Genomic DNA, 24,930 nt, shown 5'->3' with positions numbered 1-24,930 from the left:
AAAAACTGTGGAGCATGGCACACTAGGTTTGTTTCAGCTTCAGTGTGCGTCAGTGTGTTGTTGTTACCTCTGATCAAAGTGTGTTGATGTGAGGGCAGAGTGTGTGTCCAAGTGTTCCACTGATGAAGGTTCAAAGGTCTTGCTTTCAACCCAAAATGAGGACTTCATTAAAGCCACACACACACCTTATCAGATGTGTTTGGGTGTGTAGGAGTTTTTCCTCCAGCTGTGCATCATGGGGCTGATCTTTGACCTCTGGAAACGTTCCAGGTCAGCGCCAGACAAACAGGGATTGGATCCCACGCTCGACCACAGCGTGCACACAACCAGGGAACAGCTACACACACAGAGACGTTATCTCTACGTTTAAAGTCTGAACATGTTCACTCTCCTGGAAAACTCCAGGAGAGTCCATTGTCTGAAAATATCCCCTTCATACTGTTTCTCAAACAAAATATTAAATAATAATAATAATAATCTCTCTTTGAGTCATTGTCACAGAACCAACATCAGGCCGTTAAGCCCCATGGTTTGATTCCTGGTTTGGGAACAACTTCACACAGACTCCCTACCACCTTCAGCTCAACCTGGTTCAGAGTAAACCTGGATTAAAGGAGCTTTTCCATCTCCGAGCCTCAGAGCGTGACAAAGAGAAACTGGAAAAAGTCCATGTTTAGATTTTATGACCCGAAGAGGAGAAAGGTTGTGGATTCCTTCCAGCAGGAGTGACATCAGTGCATGTGAGGAGATTAAAGAGTTTCATTCACAAAGACTCAGGAAGAAGGAGGAAGTGTTTAGCTTCCACCGTATGATGGACTGACTGCTCACAGACCTGAGCATCCAACAGCATCCAACCATCCTTCAACAAGTTTTAAAGATTTTTTAAAGAACTTTGAAGAAGTTTAAAGAAGTTGGAAGAAGATTGACCGTTTGAAGAATTTTTAAAGAACTTTGAAAAAGTTTTAAAGATGTTTGAAGAAGTTTAAAAAAAATTTGAAGAAGTTTTAAAAGAACTTTCAGATAGTTTGAAGAAGTTTTAAAATAGTTTGAAGAATTTCTAAAGAAGTTTAAAGTTTTAAAGATCCTTGAAGAAGTCTTAAAGACATTTGAAGGAGTTTGAAGAAGTTCAAAGAAATTTGAAGAAGTTTTAAAAGAACTTTGAGATAGTTTGAAGAATTTCTAAAGAAGTTTAAAGTTGTAAAGAAGTTTGAAGACATTTTAAAGACTTTTTAACAAAGTCTGAAGAAGTTTAAATAAGTCTGAATAAGTCTTGTGTGTGATTTGTTGCTTCTCCGTGTTTTCAGCTGAACACAAACTCCTCTGAGTGAGGATGTGTTTGGACATGAAGGTGAAAACAGCTGAGCTGTGAACATGAGATGATGATTAGATGGAACAGAACAACGTAGAGTGTTAGTAATCCTGGAAAGACTAACGTGCTCCGAACAGCTGCTAGAGAAAGTTAAATATAGAGACAAACTTTCGTTGTTAGAGACAACAAAGATTTCAGATCACAACGACTCACACAGACACACACACACACACACACACACACACACACTGAGACTCACACTATCACACACTGGGACTAACGAGGAGTGCGTTCAACAGGAAATACACACATTAATACACACAAAGATGTCAAGAGCAGGAAGACATTTACTAGTTTATAACGTCCCTCAATTGTAAAGATACACATTTGGAACATACAGTATCTACTCTTTATAGATCTGTGACAAGAAATAACAAGAACAGATCTATTATTTATGCTCTATTAGTGTAGCGACCCTTCATGTGTGGTTAGCTTAGCAGGTACTGCAGCAGCGGGCGGCGACTGAGCCAAAGGTCAAAGGGTAAAGGTTGTGTGTATGAATCAGAGTGAGGTGGCATTGGGGGCGGAGCCTCCAGCTGTGGTTGCTGTGCAGGATTTAACGCACCACACTGATCTAGACTATTTATAGATGGGAATGTTTGGTAAACAGAGCTGAGGAACATTAGCAGGAGAAGTTTCTATCTAGAATCACCTGATGTGACCTGAAGTCACAGTGATTTAGTCCCATGTGACCAAAATATAAACATATTTACATATATTTTTAGTATTATTTTAATTAGTCATGAGTCATGTCTCTCTCAAAAATTTAGTAGACAAAAATATGTATGATATGTTGCATCAGGATTAAGTTATCTCCTACCTGCTGAGTTTAGAGGACATGGTGGATGTTTTAGTTAATTTAAGTCAGGATTAAGTCATCTACAACTTGCTGAGCTCAGAGGACATGGTGGGTATATTAAATCGGGATTAAGTTATCTCCTACATGCTGAGCTCAGAGGACATGGAGAATGTTTTAGTTAACTTCAGTCAGGATTAAGTTATCTCCTACCTGCTGAGTTTAGAGGACATAGTGGATGTTTTAGTTAATTTAAATCAGGATTAAGTAATCTCCAACTTTCTGAGCTCAGAGGACATGGTGGGTATATTAAGTCAGGATGAAGTTATCTCCAACCTGCTGAGTTTAGAGGACATGGAGAATGTTTTAGTTAACTTCAGTCAGGATTAAGTTATCTCCTACCTGCTGAGCTCAGAGGACACGGTGGGTATATTAAGTCAGGATTAAGTTATCTCCTACCTGTTGAGTTTAGAGGACATGGTGGATGTTTTAGTTAATTTAAATCAGTATTAAGTTATCTCCTACCTGCTGAGCTCAGAGGACATGGTGGATGTTTTAGTTAATTTAAGTCAGGATTAAGTTATCTCCTACCTGCTGAGCTCAGAGGACATGGTGGATGAGAGTGTTGTTCTCCTCCAGGATGAATCATGATGTTCGTGGAATCCTTGGAGCAGAGGAACAAACCTCTGACCCTTCCATCATCAGATCAAGTCAGGATGAGTAAATCCACAGCAGGTTGAAGCAGCGATCCAATGGTCAGATGTTTCCTCCTCTGGTCTCACTCTCTCACTGTCTCTCTCTCCCCACCTGAGCTCTACATTCCTGCTGTAGCTCCGCCCCCTGCACTTTTAAACAACCTTAAGAACAGTTAGAGCACTTTGTGGCACTGATACGACTTCATACATTGTACGCTGGATGATTAACTAGTATTTTTAATGTCTTCACTCACACTTAGAACACACACACACACAGGTGACTCAGTGAAGTTTGCAGGTTCTCCTGCTGATTTTTTTTTGTGTGTGTAGATGAAGACCACACTGATAGTTCCTGTGCTTGTCCTGACATGTGGAGAAGTTCCTGCAGCTCCAGTTACCTGTACGCACGCACACACATAGTTCTCAACACGTGGGTCAGGGGCTGTTCTGTGGTTTTTGTGAATGTGGCGCCCTCTCCAGCTCAGATGGATCTACTGCAGCCGTTCTCCTCTCTGACCTTTGACCCCGAGGTGACCACAGAGAGCAGCAGTCTACAGGACCAAACTTTATTTAAATAGCAGCTGTACATGTTGCATACACGACTATAAAAATAAGACATGAAGAAGAGGAGGATGAAGATGAAAGGCAGCAGGAGGCGTTAGAAAATATTCACATAGAAACAAACAAACGTTACCTTTACACACACACAAACCTTCAAAGAGCTGAAAACAAAACAGGAAGTTCATCACATCTCCTTCAAAATAAAACTATTCAACTGTGGCTTTTACTGACAGAATAAATAATTTCACACTTTACTTTCTAAAAGTCAAAAGAAACGAATATTATTCCCCAGGGAAACTTTTTAAAAAAACATTTAAGAAAAACAAAAAACATCCTTCCATTTTAAAAGATTATCTTTACAACTTTATTTTATTACTTTTGATATACTCTTTAAGAAATCAAAACAAAAATTTACATAAGAGCTGTGTTTGGCAGTTTTAAAAAAAATAAAAAGCATTGATTTTAAAAATATCTTAAATATTTCTTTCCAAAGAATCCTTGTTTTATAAAATGTTTGCAAAAATGACAAAAACAGTTAAACACTTTGTTAGATTTAATCTGTGTTAATCTAAAGGTAAAGTGTGTAGTTGCTGCTCAGCATTAGTTCACGTGTCAGTGCATGAATACCTGCGTAGTGTTATTTTACCTTTGGATCTAATCAATTAGTAACAGGGTCAGTACAGACTCAATAATCAATATAATATATATATATATATATAAACTTTTAAACCTTCAGGTTTCTCTTTCTGCATAGTTCTGCTCTCCAGACAAACAGCAGGGTGCGCCCTCACACAGGGTACTGCCCTGCAGAGTTAATCACTTTCATTAAAACATTCCTGTTTTAAACTTTTAACTCTATCAAAGATCATCTATAGAAGTGGTTCTCAACCTTTTCAGACCACGACCCCAAAAATAAAGGTTCCAGAGAGCGGGGACCCCCACTGTAGCTGAAGGTGGTTGAACACAGACATGAACATTCGAGAACAGTCACGTTGAGACAGGACCATCTATAAGGGGGAATAAAGGGGAGAAATGTTTGGGGTCCATCCATCAAGTCAGCAAAATGATGGTCTATTGTTCTATGAATCTGTGATAAGCACATTTATTTATTCATCTGAATAATATCTACTGTTATCCAGGAAGTTTACTATTATTTGGGCCATGGTATGCTATAGTCATCGTAAAGATGTAAATCCTTGTTTTAATTAGATATAAAATGGGTTCAAAGTGACCAAAAATAGTGGAAAAGGTGGAGAAATGAGATTTTAAAAACCACAGAAATTGGTTGAAAATTGTAAGTTAGAGTGGGTAAAATCAGACAGAAAAAGGTGATAAAAGTGTCAATATTGGCATAAAAGTGGCAGAAACGGGGGGAAGACGGTAGGGGTAAGGTAATTTAAAAAGTAGCAACATTTTGCTTAAACTGGCAAATCATGAGCATAATGTGATAAAATTGGCAAAAAAATAAGCATAAAGAAAAGAGGTTAAAAGTGACAATAATGGGTCAACATATTGTAACATTAGGTGAAAAAGTGGTGGAGAGGGTTTATAAGTGCTGAAAATGTCTTGAAAGTGGAAAAAATGTGCAGAAAAGGCATTGACATTTGATGGAAAAGTGTCAGAAATAGGAGTAATGTAGCAAAAATCTATTAAAATGAGCAAAAATGAAGCAAAAAAGTGATGAAAATAGGTTAAAATATGGCAAGTTTGGTGTAGTTGCAGAAAAAGGGTAAAAATAAGCAAAAATGGGCTCAAATTGCTTAGAAAATATTCTTAAGTTTCTTGGAGGCATCTGGTGACCCCCTCTCAGTGTTTCGCGACGCCAAGGTGGAGAACCCCTGATCAATAACGTGAGAGGTTTACTGGCTTATTTTCCTTTATATCTTGTTTTGTCTTGACATAGATTTACCGGTCTACTGCTTGGATGATAAACGGCAGGTTCCTCCTCCACCTGCTGCTCTACAAGGACGTTTAAATAAAATAGGCGAGTAAAGCTCTTGTGTTATAGAAGATCTTTGATAGAGTTTACAGTTAAAAGTCACTACAGGAACATTTAATCCTTTTATGGCTAATATAAGGAGGAGGAAAAGCTCTCAGTGCAAAGATGAAGTAACTTTAAATGTTTGTTCCTGCTGATTGTGATGCTTTCAAACTGCACTGCTGTAACACACACACAGACATACATACATACACACGTTTGTGGTAAAAAACAAAGCCCGAGTAGAAAAAGTGTGAAAACAAAGGCTTCGTCCCCTCTCTGTAAACAGGTTGCCCTTTTCTCTCCTGTGGAAAAAAAAAATCACACTAATATACATCTATATATATGCTTCTTTTTTTCTGTTTTTATAGATCTATGTTATAGAAATCTGTAGGGGGAACGTAGAAAACCATCTTCATGTTCAATGTGGACGTTTGTCTTTACCTGTAAAAAGAGGAAACAGGAAAGTCTGCGCTGCAGCTGATTGGAGGAGGTGCAGTTGCCATGGTGCGTTGCCGTGGTGACGGGGAGGAGAATGACAGAGCAGTTTTTCTCTTTTTCCAACAGTTTGTGACAAACACTGCTGCTGCTTTCCATAAATGTGCACATCTGTACCCATCTGTCCACATGTAATGTTTGTGTGCGCGCGGGTGTTCAGAGTCTGTCGCTCCTGAAAGTCTCCTCCACCGAGGGGTCAGGCAGCACCATGTCAGGGTCACTGAGCATGCTCAGTCCATCCAGGCTGAGCGGCTCGATGCGCAGTCCATCGTCCAATGAGAAGCCTCCGTCTGTGTCGAGGCACTCAGGCACCGTAGACAGAGAGTCATCTGAGGTCAAAGGTCACACGCACAGTTCATCAACATCATCAGAGAAGTGGAAGGATTCAACAACAACGCCCACTCACACCATTAAAGGTCCCATGTCATGCTATTATATCTCTATTTGTTGCAAAAACTCTAAAAACATAGTATTTGAGGTTTATTTTCCCAAACTCGCCTGTTTTCCAGAGTTTTAGCCTCTGAAAAGTGATTTTCTGAGCAGTTCTAAAAATGGGCCGATTTGGAGCCTACTTATGCATATTCATGAGTGGGCGTGTCTGCAGATGCTGACTTCATGCCTCAGTCTTGCGAGGGAGATCAGTGATCACTGAAGTGATTTTCTTTTTGCTATCACATTGTTATTGTTTTCAGCCAAAAAACTGTACATTACAGTAAAACACATGGATATTTAAGTGGCTATTGTGATTGTGAGTCCGTCTCAGCACTTCAAGCTGTGTGTTTATCACAGTTTAGACACTTGATAAACCATTTTATTTATTGCTTTGGTTTTGTATTTGAGGTGGGTTTTTTTTCATAACGGAGACAGGGTCTATTTTATTGTTATTGTTTATGATATTTATTAAAGTGCAATTTTTTGCTAATAGAGAGAGTCCATCTTATTTAAATTGTTTGTTTTATTTGTTTAAGATATTTAAAAGTTCTTAACTTTCCAATTATATTGGTAGAATATACTAATGAGAAATACAAGTTGATTGCATTTGAAAGGGCGTACTTGTATTTTTATGATATATTATTTTAGTGGTTAATTTGGTCTAATTTTTTTTTAACAATATTGTTTATTGGCAATAATTTGTGGGACAATATATCGGCCCAGGCCTAATTGATGATGATGGTTATGTGGTGGTGGAGGTGGGCGGGGCCTACCGGTGAGGATGATGTTGGGCAGGTTCCCTCCACAGTGTGAGTAGAGCATGTTAGTTCTGTTGGGAGGCTGCTGGACCCCAAAGAGAGAGGACGAGGATGGGTCCAAACAGGACCCACCCACCGACCCACTCATGGAATGTTCCAGAAGGCCAAATTGATCCATCTGATTAGAGACAGAGAGAGAGAAAGGGGCGGAGTCAGAAAAGGAGCAAGGGGGTGGGGGGGGCGTGGCTTCTGTGGTCCTCACTCACCTGATAAGGAAGGTTCTTGTTCTGACGGAACTCCATGAACGAATCACTGAACAGAGCCATGTTGTTGTGCTGGGATGGGAACACACACACACACACACATTTGACAAACATACATACAAACAAACACATCTAACACACACATACACTTAAACACACAAACACAAAAATACACAAACACATCAAACATACACGTGAAGACATCAAACACATCAAGTCACATAAATACACAAACACACACGTAAACACCAAAAACACACAAACAAATGAAACACTCGTAAACACACATTAATGCATTAAACACACACATAAACACATCAAACACACATGAACACATCAAACACACACACAAATACACAAAACACACACAAACACACCCTCACCTGGTTGGTGTTGAAGTCCAGAGAAATGTTGTGAAGAGGAGAAACTGGTTGATGATGTTGTTGTTGCTGTTGTGTATGATGTGTGTGTTGTTGATGCTGTGTGTGTTGTTGCTGCTGTGTGTGTTGTTGCTGCTGTGTGTGTTGTGTGTGGTGGCGTTGGCGTCCCTGGTCCACTGCGTGCTGGTGTTGCTGATACATTGGGTAAGGGGGGGGCGGCTCCCTGGGTAGGTGACTGGTGTCTAAAGCCACGCCCTGAAGAAAGAGTATTTGTAAACACAGTTGTGTGTGTGTAATCCATTCTGTGTGTGTATTAACATCTGTATGTGTGTCATCAAATTGGGATACCCTATTGGGTGTCTCTGTACATGTGACTTTTGGAACACATTTGGCGAATACGTTCTGTAACTTTTAGAAACGTGTAACTAGTGCAGTACCGCTAGAAACCAGCAGTGGTCGCTGGTACCAAGTGACAGACCCTCCAATCAGAGGCCAACTTCATACACTTTAAAATAAATAAATACATACATATTAGGGTGGCTACTTCATCACATTAATTGTGATTTATTAATGACAGAAAATTAACACAAAAAAAACACAGCTAATCGCTTTATTTTTTTTTTTGCACTCATTTCACAAGTTCCAGGTATAAACAGGAGAACCAGAGGAGAAGGTGTTGCTGTGCTTTGTGGGCATTCATTTTAGAGGTTAAAAAGAGGTTAAAAGTGACAATAATGGGTCAACATATGTCACATTAGATGAAAAAGTGGTAGAAAGGGTTTATAAGTGCTGAAAATGTCTTGAAAGTGGAAAACATTTGCAGAAAAGGCATTGAAATTTGATGGAGACATGGCAGAAATGGGAGTAATGTAGCAATAATGCATTAAAAGGAGCAAAAATATGGCAAAAAAAAAGTAATGGAAATAGGTTAAAATACGGCAAGTTTGGTGTAGTTGCACAAAAAGTGTTAAAATAAGCAAAAATGGGCTCAAATTGTTCAAAAAATATTTTTAGTTGAAGGCATCTGGTGACCCCCTACCAATGTCTCGCGACCTCAAATGGAGTCCTGACTCCAAGGTTGAGAACCCCTGGTGTAGAGGACATGCTGACATAGACAATGGGAAACTGTGGATGAAATTTTGTCTGATGTCTATGTAATATCAAACACAAAGAGGATTAGTAGTAGTAATCCATATGTACATTTTGTTGTCCTTGGTGCTGTTTTGAACCTTTTAAACTCTGGAAACGTAATATGCTTTTCTGATTTCTTATCTTGGATACAGACCATATTGTGCTGTATCACCGGGAAATGTAAATGATTATTACAGTGATTACGGGATAGGCGTATATAAGCTTTCCAGCTTCAGCCTCTGTAACTGATTAATGTGAATGTTGTAAAACTGCTCAAAAATAAACTATCAAAACAAAACGTACCTGTGTGATGGGGGACAGCGTTGGAGACATGGTGGGGGACAGCTGCTTGCTCACCCCGGGGGACAGGGTGAGGGGGCTGATGGGCGTCGGCCGTCTCCTCGGAGAGCTGCCGGACAGACGCAGGGACGAGTGGACGGATGGACCGCTGAGGGATGAGTGGATGGATGGACTGCTGAGGGACGAGTGCAGCTGACAGTTGGCGAGGGACGTTTGGATGGACGGGTTACTGAGAGACGAGGACAGACCTGTGGAGACGGAGAGGGAACGGGTTCAGATCACAGGAGGAATCACAGCCTCACACACACTTCTCACGTTCTGTACAGGAAGTGGTTCTTCTTCTCTGCTGCTCTTTGCAGCATGTTTCAGTTTCAATGTTTCAAAGGCGACAGTTCATGATGTAACATTTAACTCACAGACATTCTTAGAAACACTTCATTTTCCACTTCCTGTCACACACTGGTCTGCTTTGTGTGAAAAACCAGAGGAATAAAGGAGTGATTGTAGCCAACCAAACTGAGGTCAAAGTGACAGGAAGCACACTTTCATAATAAAAGCACACACTGATAGAGACTGATTGAAGCCTGGTCTCACCCTGGGAGTTCCAGATGCCGAGGTGCATCATGGCTGCGGGCAGGTTTCCTGTGCTGCTGCCCCCGCTCAGGTTGTTGTAGGCGCCGCCGTCATCCGGATCCAGGGGGGTGGACAGGGGGGAGGGGAACTGTAGGTTACTGAGGTCGGGCAGAGAGCCCCCAGTGCTCAGGATGCCCTGATACTGGGATAGACTGGGATTCTGCTCCGGAGACGGGAAGATACTGCACACACCAACACACACCTCTCATTAATCCAGCTTTTTCAACCTTTATACAACTTTATTAACTCATTGAGTGCCATTCACATCTATACACGTTATTTGCTTTAGTAAGCTGGGGTTGCTAGGAGACAGTGTGACGAAGGTCTCCCGGGAATAATTAACTTGTACCATGATGTAGTGACCAACTGGTGACATGTAGGTGGCAGCAGAGCACCTTTGGATGAGAGATCACCCGGGATGGGCAGAGCTCAGAGGATGAGGAAAAGAGCTTACGAAACAGAAAATGAAGCTACGAGAGTTGATGCTGAAGTTCCCAGCAGCTCACACTCGACCAGAGCATGTGTGGAACTAAGTGGACTATTGAGAATGTCGCGATTGTGAGATACTTGGTGGAACGCCAAAATACAGTAAGCAAACCATTGAACTCTGACCCAGATAGAAAAATAATGATAATGTTGCTATCAAAAGCCTGGTCTCAGTGTTGTTTGTAGTTTTATAGAAGGAAACCAATGTTGAGTTGTCCCTAAAGCAAAAAAAAAATTGCTTCATAGTTTTTTCAGAAAAAGCCGTTTTTCTCAGCTTTTTTGTCAAACTTGTGTGAAACTTCACACACGGAAGAACGAAACATGCAAAAAACAAAACTGGGTCTTGAAAAATCAGTGAAAATGTCATAAAACACGTGGCAATGAGGGGTTTGCTGCTCTGAAAATGGCTGGCAGTGAATGAGTTCATGTTTCAGCCATTTAAACCTTTTTCAACTTTAGATTGTTTCAGATCCTTCAACCTATTTCAACAATTTTCATCACATGTTCTGCATTATTTCACATAGGGTTCATTGGCTAGGCTAGTGCTAATGTTAGGTTTATGCTAATCTAATGTTAATGCTAATGTTAGGCTTATGCTAGGATAATGCTAAGCTTTTTCTAGGCTAATGCTAATACTAGGCTAATGGTAATGCTGGGTTGACGTGTAGCTAATGCTAGATTAATGCTAATGTTAGGCTAATGCTATGCCAATGTTTCACTTACATTAATGCTAGGTTAATGCTCAGCTAATGAAAATTATAATGCTAATTTTAGGCAAAAGCTAAGTTAATTCTAATTCTAAGATAATGCTAGGTTAATGCTAATGCTATTGCTAGACTAATTTCCATTCATTAGGACAGCATACAAATACATTAAATTATAAAAACAGAGATTTTTCTTGTACCAGATTCTATTGTAAAAGCTAATTTCCATATATAGTCCTTGGGGGGAGGGGTCAAGATGCAAATGATGTATATTCTATTGGTAAAAAAATAATATAAAAAAATTACGATTATAAATATAATTTTAAGATCACTAACAGATACTAAAACTTCCAGTTTGCTAGTGTAGAGCTTCTGTGTGTGTGTGTCTCCTTCAAAATAAAAGCATAGGGTCCTTTTCATAACAATCCTGTGTGAAAGCCTGTCTAAGTTTTATGAGATAACATCAAAGATGTGATTTATCAGAGTGTGTGTGTGTGTGTGTGTGACGGAGGCTTTACAGCTGCTGCACTGCAGCTAATGGATTGGTAATAAAACCCAAGGGGGGTGGGGGTGAACCATGAAGACATCTGACTGAGAGGAGGACCAACATGAGGGACATGGGAATCCTGTCTGAAGTTACGCACACACCAGGATTTTGGAGGTCGATATAAAGTAACGTGTGTGTTTTTACACAACCATCCAGGTGTTCAGTTTGGAACGTGAACCCTGAAATAAAACAATGGACTCACTTTATTCCTGGAACTTCACAGGATTTGGGCCTCGATGCCAGAGACTGAACCTGAGACGACGACAACAACAACAACGTCAATAACAAATTAAACAAATACAATCAAATAGATCATAAAAAATTCATCATAAATAAATGGAATAATATTGGACATATCAGATGCAATTCACCTTCTTTGCCTCCCACAGCTGCTTAGGAAGAGGTTTACCCACTCCCATCAGATTCTCTTTACTGGGAAGTCCAGAAAAGGAAAAAACTGAAGAGGAGAAGAGAAGACATTAGTCACATTATTATTATTAGCATCAGTTATTATTAATATTATTATTATTAATGAATGTAACTCACTGTCTGCAGATCCTTCCACCTCATCATTCACACCCACTGCACGCCAACCTCCAGAGAGAGAGAGAGAGAGAGAGAGAGAGAGAGAGAGAGAGATTTTTTTTGATTTTACAAAAACACTTTATTTTCACAGGTTTAGTTTTCACAATTCAATCCAATAAAAGTGCTAATGCATTAAAAACCCAGTATGTTTTTTTTTGGTTTTGTTTTAAAAAATGACAGTTTAAGCCATAAAAACATGCGTAAAAACCAACTCATCATCAACAACTGAACAAACATTATTGTTAAAACACCATCGCTGTTTAAAAGCGTCCAAGTCTCCAACATGTTTATAAAATCTAGCCAGAGTCTCGCCCTTATATTGAGCAGCCATACTGCCTCAGCCTCTTGTCCTTCTCTGTTCTCTACCCTGTTCTTTCTGCTTATATAAATGGCCATTTTAGCTTCACCTGAGAGGTAATTGAGGAGCTGCCACTTTTCTTTTTGTTCTTTTTTGTACTTAGTTCCCATGATAAAAACCCTCTCAGTAAAAACCACATCAAAGAGACTAAAAACCAATGTTAAAAGAGAGAAGAAACTCGTGAGTCTCTTACACTCTGTAAAAACATGGTAAAAAGTCTCTCGAAGGGAACAAAAAGGACAGGTATTAAGAACAGCAGGATTAAGAACAGAAATAAAAGCATTGGAGGCAATAGCACCATGTAAAATCCTCCACTGGAGGTCAGCTGTCCGCTTTTTTAGGGGAGGTTTATATAAAATCCTCCACTGTGGGCTCGCTCCATCTGTCCCCAATCTTTCTGACCACACAGTGGGGGGGCGGTTGCTCAGTCCGGCCTTGTGTATAGCCTTGACGCAGCTCATTTACCACGTCTTTTTATCTGCTTTGTGCAGAGTCAGCTTTTCAGACTGTGCTGTAGTCAAAAGGGGGCCGGTGAGCTCCCCCAGAGCTGGGCTCAGGAAGATTTCGAGGGAAGGGATCTGCAGGGTCCGGTTTGACTTTTCCCTGTCCATAGTCCATTAGAAGGCTCTTCTCCTTCCCAGGGAGCCTCTGGCGCCACAGCTCTAGGAGTCTCTCTGTCACCCGGACAGAGTGCAGGCCCAGACGAGAGCTCAGGGCCCTGGTGTCCTCCAGCGCCGGCCCCACTGCATCCACCAGCTGCTGCAGGCACAGAGTCTTTGTTTTTAGCAGCGCCATCGTCAGGCCGGGGGTGACATTGCTGCTGATGTCCAGCATGGCTCTGTGAATTAACGGTTCTCTCAACAACCAGTACAGAGAGTTAGACTTTGGGCACCTTTTACAGTAAAAAAGGGCCCAAGACTTAAAAACACCGTGATAAAACAGAGGTAGCCCACCAAATTTTAAAAGTTTAGAATCAATTAAAAACAGAGCAGCATCCAACCCCAGGAAAACTGCACGTCTGAGAATGCAGCTGGCCCCATCTCTCCACACAAGATCAGAAGGACCTGTAAAATATTTCTGTAAAAACTGTAGTCTAAAAGTAGCTGTCCGGCTGGCTAGGTGGATGAGGCCCTGTCCCCCCTCCTCTCTGGTTAAAAATAGTACCCCTTGTGGCACCCAGTGTAGCCCATCCCAAAAAAAATCTACCATTTTTTTCTGTAATTGGGCAAGAAATCCTGATGGGGGGTCTAAAACAGTTAAACGGTGCCACAGTTGGGATGCTACGAGATTGTTTAAAACCAATACTCTACCTTTAAAAGACATGTGAGGGAGCAGCCATTTCCACTTGGAAAGCTTCCCTTCGATTTTCTCAGTGACACCCTCCCAGTTCTTCTTCACTATATGTTCCTTACCGAGGAACACCCCTAAGTATTTAAAACCCTCCGTTTTCCAAACTAAACCTTGGGGAAGAACTGGGAGACCGTCACTCCACTCACCAGTCGCAAGGGCTTCGCTTTTCTTCCAGTTCACCCTCGCTGCTGATGCTTTATTAAACTTTTCTATCGTGCTAAAATGTCTGCATCCCCTTGGTTTTTAATAAAAACCACAACATCATCGGCATACGCACTTAAAACAATGTTACTTTAAAAAGCGGGTAAAAACAAGCCCTGTAACTTGCAGCGTAGATTGTAAATGTTACAATCTACATAAATATGCCAGATTGTAGCCGTTGGTTTTTCAGTTAAGTAGTTAATTCTATTAACTATTGATGGTGTTTGGAATGATTTCAGGAAGTTTAATAAACAGTAATGTAACTAAAGAGGGGAAGACCAGGAAACAGAAATGAAACAGAGTTATCAAAGTCTGCGTGTGTGTGTGTGTGTGTGTGTGCTTCTCACCATTGCGCTGAGGTCCTCTGCTGATCTGCTGGTTGGGTCCAAACGGGTCCTGAGGGTTCTGGTTCATGGCACTGGTGTGTAGAGCAGAGTCTGAGTTTGTCCTGAGGAGGAAAAACACTCTCAGAGTCTTACAAACACATGTTGGTCAGACAGGATGAGATGAGATACCAGTGAGCAGCTCAGGGTGGGAACACAGCTCCACTACAACAACAATAATAATAATAATAACAATAATACACAGGGAGAGAACAAGCCCAGAGGTGCAGTTTATCAGTCTCAACATTTGTCATCATGTACGTCATCAACATTCATTTATTAACTTCACATTTACTGAGGAATACCTGAATAAATCAGTATAAACCAGAATAAACAGACTGGGAAAGTTGGACCATCCTTCTCCATTTCAAACTCCATCAGCAGGTCCAGCTTCACTGCTGTTCTGATCAAAGTAGTGTCTGAGTTAACTGATGACTAGCTAACACTCAGTCACCAGTTAACACGATCACCTGCTGCTTTAGAACATCACTGGAATCACTCAGCAGCAGTTTCACACTGAGCTACTTCTAACTAATGCTAACTGCTAACTCATGTTAAGCCTTTTCACATTCTCGGAAATCGAGCTCTCGTTCAGTTCTCGTGCATGCGTTCAAAGATAAACTCACCTTGGCTGACAGTGAGTCTGACAGAGATTTATATTATTTTATCCATCGGAGCGTTGATTCCTTCAAAGAACTAGGGCTGGGCAATTTTGCCTAAAAAAAAAATCTCTCATCTTTTTTAAAGCAAAATTCGATTTTGATTCAATTTTTTAATGCACTTAAAAATGACTGCAGACATCAGATATATAGTCAAAAGTGCAACTTTACTGCTGCGATTGTCCTCAAGAGTTAAAATGCATAGAACAATCCCAAAATAAATAGTAATTGAGGCTCTGACACTCAACAATTTCAAGCTTTAACCAGGTTTAGGCAAAAGTGCAACAGCAACTTCTCAGTAGCTTCAATTTTCTGATTAGGAAATCATAAAACTACATATTCTATAACATAACATTACAATAAAAAACTACTAAACTCTTTCCTTAGCATCTCAGCATAGTGTGAAAAAATATTGACATGCCTGTGGCACACATATAACCTACTAAAAGGGTAAACAAATGTAAACAAAGAGGGGGCGGGCTCACATCGGAACACAAAAAAAATAAAAAAATAATAATAATTTTTAACTCAAATTTGCAAAATAAAAATCGTTTTTTATCCACAAATTTGATTAATCAATTAAATCAATTTTTTTGCCCAGCCCTAAGTGGACCTTGCTTTGATACTGCTGCTGAACTGCTGCCATCGGTTTTTAAAAGTGCTCGGAACTGCTAGTGCGAACAGCTAGTGCTAAATAATCAGTACTCTACACACACACGCACGCACGCAAACACATACACATAAAGTGAAGGTTGTAGTTCTTGGGAGCTTGAAAGAGTTTCCGTTAGTGAAGCACAGACAGACAGTGTGTAGATCATAGGGCTGCAGCTCAAAGTAAAGCAGAGTTTATTTCTGAGTTCAGTGATGAATAAAAGATGAGAGGATGGATGGATGAACTCCTGTGAGCTACAGAGAAAGAGGAGGAGATCAAAGCAGAGGAGGAACCTCTGAGAGCAGAGCGGCCTGGCTGTGTTAGGGAGGAAAATGAAAGGTTAATGTTCCAGCAGCAGGAAACTACAGAGAGGAGAATAGGGTGGGGGCTCTCAGGAGGTCAAAGGTCACCTGTTGAGTTGTGATATTAATCTAAAGCCAGGTCTCTTTTCCTCCGTCCACGGCCGCTGCTCCCTTAAAGACACACAGGAAAGATTCAGAACCAGGAAAACACCTGAAGAAGACACGTTGAGAAGGAGGAAAACCCGGGGAACATGCTCTACAGCACACACAATCACACACAATCACGTGATTATCACAGGGTCACTTGTTCAGCGTCCATGTCAGCAGTAGAATAACAACCAATCAGAGCCTTAACACAAAAAACAACAGTGTGCGCACTAATAATAATAATAAAAATGGCGCTTTTTTTCGAGGACACAAAGCATGTTACAGAAATCAATCAATCAAGAAATCAAGAAACCATTATTCATTCACACCAACCACTCACACAGTCATACCGGTGGTGGTAAGCTACAATGTAGCCACAGGGACATACTGACAGAAGCGTGGCTGCCATTCTGACCACCACCAACATTCATGCACAATTCATACCCATTCGATTAGAGCCCCCAACCCTTCAGTCACTGGACGACCCACTCTACCACTGACCCATGATTTTATTGTTGTTTTGTTCATTTCTGTGTCAATTTCTGTTGTCTAGTGTATTTTTCCAAGTCATTTTATGTATTCATCTGTTGTTTTGTGTATTTTTCTGCTATTGTGTATTTTTGAAGTCATTTTGTGTATTTTTCTATTGTTTTTTTGTGTATTTTTGAAGTCATTTTGTGTATTTTTCTATTGTTTTTTGTGTGTTTTTATGTATATTTCTGTTGTTTTTTGTGTTTTTCTGCTTTTGTGTACTTTTCTATTGTTTATGTGTATTTTTGGAATTATTTTGTGTATTTTTCAAGTGCTTTTATGTATTTTCCTGTTGTCTTGTGTATTTTGAGTCATTTTGTGTATTTTTCAAGTCATTTTATGTATTTTTTCTGTTGTTTTTGTGTATTTCTCTGTCGTATTTTTGTCATTTTGTGTATTTTTGGAATCTTTGTGTGTGTTAATAATGTTGTTCCTTTGTGTATTTCCTGAGTCATTTTGTGTGTTTTTGCATTTGTATATGTATTGGGTTTCATATTCATTTGATACCTCATTTAAGTCACTCAAACTGTCCTGATGTGATTCCCAAAGATCAATAACGTGCCGCTAACAGCTAATGACACGCCTCTGCTACTAACCAATCACAGGCTGTTTAGCAGTCACATCGCGTCTGTTGAAGAAGATTAAACTTTCTCATCTTTTCCTTTGAAGCAGAATGGTTCAGTGAGAAATCGTGCTTTGGGACTAGTTAGTGACCTGTCGGAGCACTCAGAGGGTTTCTGACTTTACGTGTGTGAGGAATGTTGGAATTCAGGCTCAGAGAGAAGAATGAGCTCATCTTGTTCACGCTCGGTACGTACACACACGTACACGCACACACAATTGTGTAGTACACAGTACACAACTAATGAACATGGTGATGAAATAATATGAACAGATAAAGTGTAATTTGATGTCGTTTGAATGAAATGAGTCAGAGCAGAGACATCATCAAACAACAGTCAGAGCCCAGAGGGTGTGAGGTTACACCCTGCACTCACGCCCGTGTGTGTGTTCTGTACAGAGAGGGGACGTCGGGTGAGGAATGCAGATCAGTTGTCGTGAGGTTCCGCCCAAATGTCACAGCACAGGATGGGACAAAGAGACGCTTCATAACACACGTCTGATACACAGACCAACTATCAGGCTGGGCATCGCACACAACGGAGAATACACAGTGAACAACAAAAGGAACAGATCTAGAATCTAGATCTGGGTCTGTGATGACTGCTCTCTGAGTCTCAGACCCTCCTCCTCCTACTGATGGTGAACAATGACATGTCAAAGCAAAATCACACGCGTCATGTTCTCTCAGTTTGCTTTCATAGACCCACGACACACAAACGAAATTAGTCAATTTGTGCTCCAGTTTGCCATCACACGTCCTCTCCATTGGTTACTTTGTGTCTGAATGGAAAACTCAGCAGGACAAACAATCACTTCTCGAAAGAATGGTTCTTTTGTTGATAAGTGTAGAGAAAATGGACAACAGGAACACCCAAAAATACACAAAATGACAACACGAAGCGTGATTAAAAGAATACGCAAAACGACAACACAATTACACAAAATGATTGCAAAAATATTCCACATACACAAACTACTACAAAAATGAAACAAATATTTAAAAACATTCACAAAAAATACACAAAATGACAACAAAAAAATAAACAAAACAATTCCAAAAATGAATCAACATTATTAAAAAAATACACAAACTAATATAAAAATGAAACAATTTTTTTAAATGACACAAAATGAGCGAAAATACACAAAAACAAAATGACAAGAAAATTACACAATTTAAAAAAAATACACAAAACTACTAGAAAAATGAAATGAATTTTTAAAATTACACAAAATGATTCCAAAAATGCACAACATGATTAAGAATAGACTAAGTGATTGAAAAGAAATACACAGAATGACTACAAAACGACACAAAACAAAATGTGGAAGTTTTAGGACATCATTAGAAACGGATGCTAACAGCCGCTAATAAAGCTAATGATGGACAGTGCAGAGGTCTCTTTATGACTGTGTGTACGACTGTTTAAACGTGAAAGACGTTAATTTGTTCCACATAAAGCAGCGTTCAGGGACGATGGGAGAAACAACATCTGTTAAAGAGCAAGAGACGGAAAAATTAGATCCCAGGAGAGACTGGACGGGAACGTCAGGAACATCAGGCCAAAGCAAGAAGAGCGTGAGACCAACACAACCAGTACTCACACCAGTCAAACCATCAGACACACTATACACACAGTGTGTGTATTAGTATCTGCTTTTTGTTTATTTTTGGTTCATTTCTTGTTCTTTGGTGATCAATCAATGTGTGTCCTGTTGTTAATTTTGTTGTTTTGTGCATGTTTGGAGTATTTTTTGTTTTTATTTTCAGTTTCCAAGTAATTTTGTATTTTTTTGTTTGTTTTCAGACATTGTGTGTTAGTTCCTGGTGCAAATAATGTATTTTGTAGTAAGTGTCTTTCTGTTGCTCGTTTATTTTCGCTGTTTTTTATGGGTTTTTTTTTTTTGTGTCATTTATTTTTCAATGATGTTTTTGTATTTTGTGTAGTTTTTAAGCCATTTGTAGAGTTTTTGTATTTCCTTGTCGTTTCATTAATGTGTTGTTAATTTGACTGTCATACCAAATAAAGCCTCTGGTTTATTTGTTCATTTGACACTTTTATTGTTGTTTTTATTGACGTTCTGACTGAGGACTGATGCTGTTTGTGTGTTCTTTAAAGCAGTTAAATAAAGTTACACAGATGATGAAGCAGCTGAGCTCTCTCTCTCTCCTGAGACTCATCCTCTCTCAGTTCTTCCCTCCATCGTCAGGCTGAGAACAAATACTTTCACAGAGGAACGTTGGGTTTTCCACATCCTGCATCTACATCATTTGTTGTCATTGTGGTGTTTGTGTGTGTCAGCAGTCGTTGAGGAGAACCAGAGCTTTAAATCTCTGTTCTCCTTCCATTGAAATAATTAATGTGAAAGCTTCAGAACATGGTGGAGGTGTTTGTAAATGAGGTCCAACATGTGAGAGAACTCAGAAAACTCACCGTCTCCAGCTGTTGTCAGGAGGAGGAGAAAGATACACGGCTCCATATGGAGAACTGTCCATGTACATATCACTGTTAGGGAACATAAGATTGTGTGTGTGTGTTCATAGCAGCTTAACTGATGAGGGATCACAATCACTGACTCTTCACTTATTATGCGAACGTGTTAATATTCATGTGTTATTAAAGTGCTGAAGGATATCTGGCGTCCGTGCTTGTCCACGGGGCGGTGGTGAGGGGAGTTGATACGGTTGCGTTCCCGGTGAACTCTCTCTACCAAACCATGGTGACGAGTCCCTCTGACCGAGTCCAACCCTGAGTGGAACCCGCCCTGGGGAAGATGAGGAAGAGGAGTGGTTAGCATCAGACTAGGCTACATGCTAAGCTTAAATAGAATTTCATAACAAATTATTGAGTGATAATGTAAGAGAACAATAATCTGTGTTTTGGCTCTCCTGTTCTTGAGCTCCGTCTCAGGCTGGTGTTGTGTGTGTCACACTTGTTACACACTGTGTGGCGCTGCCTGTAAAGCCACACTAAGATGTTTTCTCGGATGTGTTGAACTGTGTTTTTTGAGGATAAACAGATCTAACGCCCACAGAGAATCAAAGTGATGACGTTCAAACACAGAATTAAGAATGTTCAAAAATGTTTGTGCTTCAGCCTCGCCCTGGGCTATTAACACAAACACACACACAACACAAAAATAATCAATGAAAAAACATGACTTTAAATTATTCATTAAACAAACTTTCTCACTGGATTAAGTTGAACTCAGGCTGAATCGCTCCAATCAGTGAACATTTAAATATCTTCTTTTATGTAAAATAACACAACTCGAGGTGTAAAAAAAATAAAAAATAAAAATCAATTTCACAATATATCAATTTTTGGGGTGCTGATTTTGAACCGCTTTTTTTTTTTTAAATAAATAAAAATAAATATTTTTTTCTTTTTTCCTGATATTTAATCAATATTTTTCTTTTTGTATTTCCACGTTATCGTAGACGTGTGTTTTCTACTGCTGGAGACATTGTCACTTCTCAGCGGAGCAGCCGGACTACTGGGCATGTTTCCCAGCACCTATTCCTACATAAAAACCTTAAAAATTGTGCCACTCTGGTAGATGGCGCCGTAGAACCACTTTGCTGTGCGGCACAGCACCATTTCTATAGAAGCGGACTGACTGAAATCCCAAACAACATGGCTAACAAAATAACAAGGCCTCCACAGTACAAAGCTGACGTTTGGAAATAGTTTGGCTTCCAACTTAAAGGGAGTAAAAACAAGCTTGATAAGTGTGTGTGTGTGTGTGTGTAGTTGTGAGCTCAAAAGTTCAGCAGAGCTTCCTCATAGGTTCTCACCTGAAACTCAGTGCTGGTGTTTCCAATCTGGTTGACGTTAGGCAGAGATCCTCCGTAGTACTGAGCTCTAGACTGGGTCAGACGGAGCTGCTGGACCTTCTGAAACTGGACCTGTCAGACAAAAAGGAGGGAATAACACAGTCAGAAACTACATTAATTAAAAACAGAATTAATCAGCAGATAAATCCATGATTATATTCACATATTTAACGATAAAACTGCTGGTGTGCTCTAACAGCAGGAGGCAGTGTGGCTCTATCAGGATAAAATCATACTAATTGTGTTTAATCTGTTAATGAGTTAACCGTTGTCATTAATGGACGTCCAGATATTTGCTCTAATTGCTAAAGACGTCGTAGAGCTCGAGATTTCCTGTGATCGTGGAAAAAACAAACACAAAAATCGGAATTTACATTTTGACATGTTTGTTTTTTTCTCTTTATTTAAAATCAGATCCAAAGTGACACAGAAACGCCTAATGTTGACGGACAATATCACACATGTACACGTTAATTTTTAACAGGAACTGAATGTTTAGAAAATGACATACTTCTGCAAATAATCCCATTTCAAATCTCATGCTAAGTGTGAAGGTTTGAGTAGTGATCATGTTATTCTGAGACTGAAAATGGTTCAGATTAATATGACTGCATTCAAATGTGACAGGTTTATCGGATGGTGCATTAGCTGAACTGGTGATCAGTTTACCTGGTGACACGTCACAGCATAAGCTTCGACAATCACACGCTGTGATTCTCTGGTTGGAGGTAATTACATTTTTCACTAATAATGTTTAGGGATTATATCACACATCTCTATGGGAGTTTTGATACCAAACGATTGGCTGAGGGTTAGCACGTTCAGCTCAGTTTTTTAGCCATTTGTAGTATGAAAACCACATTGGAAAAAAGTGTTCAAGGAGCTCAAAGTGCACTGTTAACATTTAAAATGACATTTCATGAAAAAAAAAAAAGAAAAACAACAATCAATACCACTAAAATTACTATAATGTAAAAAACTGTACAATTGAGAGTCACATAAAATACCATAGGGCCGTTTCTGTACAAAAAAAGTCCAAACAAAATGAAAGTGCCTTGTTTAGAGTCATCACAGCTTGTGGGAAGCAACTCTTGGAATGACGAGCAGTAGAACATTTGATAGAGTGATTCCTTTTCCCTGAAGGAAGCATTTTAAAGATAGCCCTGGCAGAGTGGCCTGAGTGTCATTCACTATTTGTAAAGCTCCATTTAAGAGTCTGGCTTTATGTATATTAAGTACAGCCAATGGTCCTGCTGGCTGAGTGAACCACTTCATTTAAAGCATCTTTTTCTTTCACAGTGAGATTATTAAACCTCACAGTAATTCAAGACACTCAATTACGCAATAGGCGAAGTTTAAAAGAATCTTAGCATTTGTGGCTAACGTAGCTTTAATGACGTAGTTGTGTGATGTCAGCATAAGGATCTCGCCTTATGTTAATCATTTGAAGCATGTAAAGTATTAAATTAATAAGTAGTTGGCCATTAGTATTAACCATGTTTAGTATGATTTACTGTGCAATAATAAAAAAAAATCTGTCTTTCTTTGTGAGGATATAAATTTCGACCTGATGTTGTTGAAAAATTATTTTACAAAATAATATTTCCATTCAAGGAAGTTCCATCATTCTGCGTGATTTTGTTCTAAAAAATAATGAAAATAAAAATGTGGGTTTTACAAAAGTAATTCTGTACTTTCCTTAATCACATAAAATCATTGCTTATGAATGAATGATGTGTTGATGCTCAACGTTTGTCAGAGTGTAGATCAATTTTATGGTTCATTCATTATCACTGGGAGCTTTAAAATGAACATGTTAGCATAGCTGGAGCTAACGGCTAACTAAAACACATCTATATTACTGCAGTCTATACATAGATCTATATCAGCATTGTTGATCCTGTCATTATCAGCTCTGATCAAAGATCTGACGTCATGTGACGCAGTGAAATCTTTGTTCTTCTTCTGTCCTTTTACTATGTTTACGTCGTTCTGAGCTTGCTTCAACCAACCAGGGTTGGATTCCCTGAAGGTTTGTTCAGATGTGACCACACAGACTATGGATCAAATCAAAGGAGGTGGTTCTGGTCCAGGTAACGATGGAGGTCAGAGGTCACAGCCAAACAAAAACAGGAAGTGAAACAAAAGCTTTTTATTGAAAGTGTCTAGAGATACGCTAAATAGTCCCGGGGGCTATGGGTACGTTTCCGGACCTTTTCCACATAAGCGTACTGAAGGATTCTTCTTTCCAATACCGTGGGTTCGAATCCCACTTTTGACATATACATTTTCTCATTTTTAACAAATTTAACATGGCAAATATGCCTTTAAAAATAGATATCCTACAAAATTAAATATTTTAGGGTTAGGGCTAAAACAAATGGGTTAGCGGGGTAGCTAAAAATACATCTGACAGAACTTTAAGTCACGTGGTGCAACTATCACGTGATCTAAACTGGCCAATGAGGGGTGCAGCGTATGCAGAGTGGCAGTCTATGGATACGTTTAATGGATGTTTACGTTTAGCTATAGCCACAGCTTTTTTTTATTTGAATTTGACAGATTTAACACGTGATAACTGTGATAATTTGTGCTCAGAACCAGTCACAAGATAACGTGATCACCAGTCAAGCCATAAAACTAAAGGTTCGGCATTACAGCTCTGCCTTTTCCTCCTGGTCCAAATAACAATAAACTAAGGCAAATAAACTGTTTCGGGACACTTAGTTTTCAAATCACGCCGTTCATTCAGCGCGCGCGCACACGAAGCGCTGAAGCTGATTGGCTGAGGGGAACAATAACAACAGTAGCACGCCCACCTCTGAGCTCTGACCAATTAGGGCCCAGGTTAATGAGATGATGTGACAGATATAATAAAGTATAAAAATGGTGATGAAGCTGTGGTCACTCACCCTGGACACAGTGAGGTCCGTCATCAGCTGCTCGAAGGCCCGGGTCTCCTCAGCCTGTTTCTGGTTGTGCAGGGCGATCTTCTCGCTGAACTTGCGGGGGTTAGAGCCCCCGGTGCCGGGAGAGCCGGACATGCTGCGGTCGGTGGGTGGGTCAGCGGGAGGAGAAGCGCTCATCCGTGGGTCGACCCGGGCCGAGCTAAGGCTGCTAAGCTAACGCTCCGCTCGGTGCTTAAAGTTGTCCACTTTGAGTCCAATAACACAGAACCAGGCCCGCAGTCAACAACCCGCGCTTTTTAACAAACTTAAACCACTTTCAGTACAAATGGAAACCAATAATGGAGACATTAAACTTCCCAACGGAGAAAACCACTTGTTTGAGTTAGCATGTCGTTAGCAGCCGATGCTAACAACAGCGTCAGACGGAGCATTTAACGGCTGTCATCGTGTCACAGAGACACTAAAGCACACAACTGCTTCACAAACCCACAAACCGATCACAATAACAATAAAAGAAAAGAAAATAAGAGTAAAAGTAGCGAGTCCGTCGTCACAGAAACTACTTGTTCTGCTGAGTGGGTTTAAAGCCGTTTGCTGACTCATCACCGCCCCCTACAGGTAAAAAGACGCACCGCAGCACCACAAACACATTAACACGTGTTTTAAATCCAGAATCCGTTGTTTAAATGAACCCGGGTCCACGGTCACGGCAACAGTGCGCGTGCACGTGTCTCCACGCGCACTTTGTCTCACAGCGCTGCGAGAATCCTGCGTTAATCCACCGGAGATCTTTACAGTAACTACAACTAACCAGTGTTTCCTGTGAATCATCCACAGCTGAAGTCTCGACACGCTCACTG

The 24,930-nt window shown here is 40.0% G+C and overlaps 1 protein-coding gene across 6 annotated transcripts in view; it reads right to left on the bottom strand.

Annotated features, from left to right (window-relative positions):
* Positions 1–24,930, bottom strand: part of LOC114454872 (CREB-regulated transcription coactivator 3-like) — a 26,244-nt gene extending 1,314 nt beyond the window's left edge. The window contains exons 1-16 of one of the 6 annotated variants that reach the window (XR_003672640.1): positions 24,074–24,929; positions 21,123–21,233; positions 19,961–20,089; positions 19,759–19,820; positions 16,130–16,192; positions 14,373–14,473; positions 12,078–12,125; positions 11,903–11,988; positions 11,734–11,783; positions 9,756–9,976; positions 9,165–9,409; positions 7,734–7,985; positions 7,354–7,422; positions 7,103–7,265; positions 5,844–6,226; positions 2,757–3,411 (exon numbers count right to left, since the gene is read on the bottom strand). Coding sequence is in view for 4 of the 6 variants with exons in the window: in XM_028435721.1 (XP_028291522.1) it covers positions 6,054–6,226; positions 7,103–7,265; positions 7,354–7,422; positions 7,734–7,985; positions 9,165–9,409; positions 9,756–9,976; positions 11,734–11,783; positions 11,903–11,988; positions 12,078–12,125; positions 14,373–14,473; positions 16,130–16,192; positions 19,759–19,820; positions 19,961–20,089; positions 21,123–21,233; positions 24,074–24,247 (1,947 nt within the window). In the remaining 2 variants the exon portion in view is untranslated. Of the gene's footprint in view, positions 1–2,756; positions 3,412–5,054; positions 6,227–7,102; positions 7,266–7,353; positions 7,423–7,733; positions 7,986–9,164; positions 9,410–9,755; positions 9,977–11,733; positions 11,784–11,902; positions 11,989–12,077; positions 12,126–14,372; positions 14,474–16,129; positions 16,193–19,758; positions 19,821–19,960; positions 20,090–21,122; positions 21,234–24,073 lie in introns of those variants that run through there. The other 5 variants (XR_003672641.1, XM_028435738.1, XM_028435721.1 and 2 more) reach the window with 5 other exon arrangements.

The sequence above is a fragment of the Gouania willdenowi genome, chromosome 3 (assembly GCF_900634775.1).
Source record: "Gouania willdenowi chromosome 3, fGouWil2.1, whole genome shotgun sequence".
In the NCBI taxonomy this organism is placed as follows: domain Eukaryota; kingdom Metazoa; phylum Chordata; class Actinopteri; order Blenniiformes; family Gobiesocidae; genus Gouania; species Gouania willdenowi.
This window is presented reverse-complemented; position numbering and strand designations above follow the sequence as displayed.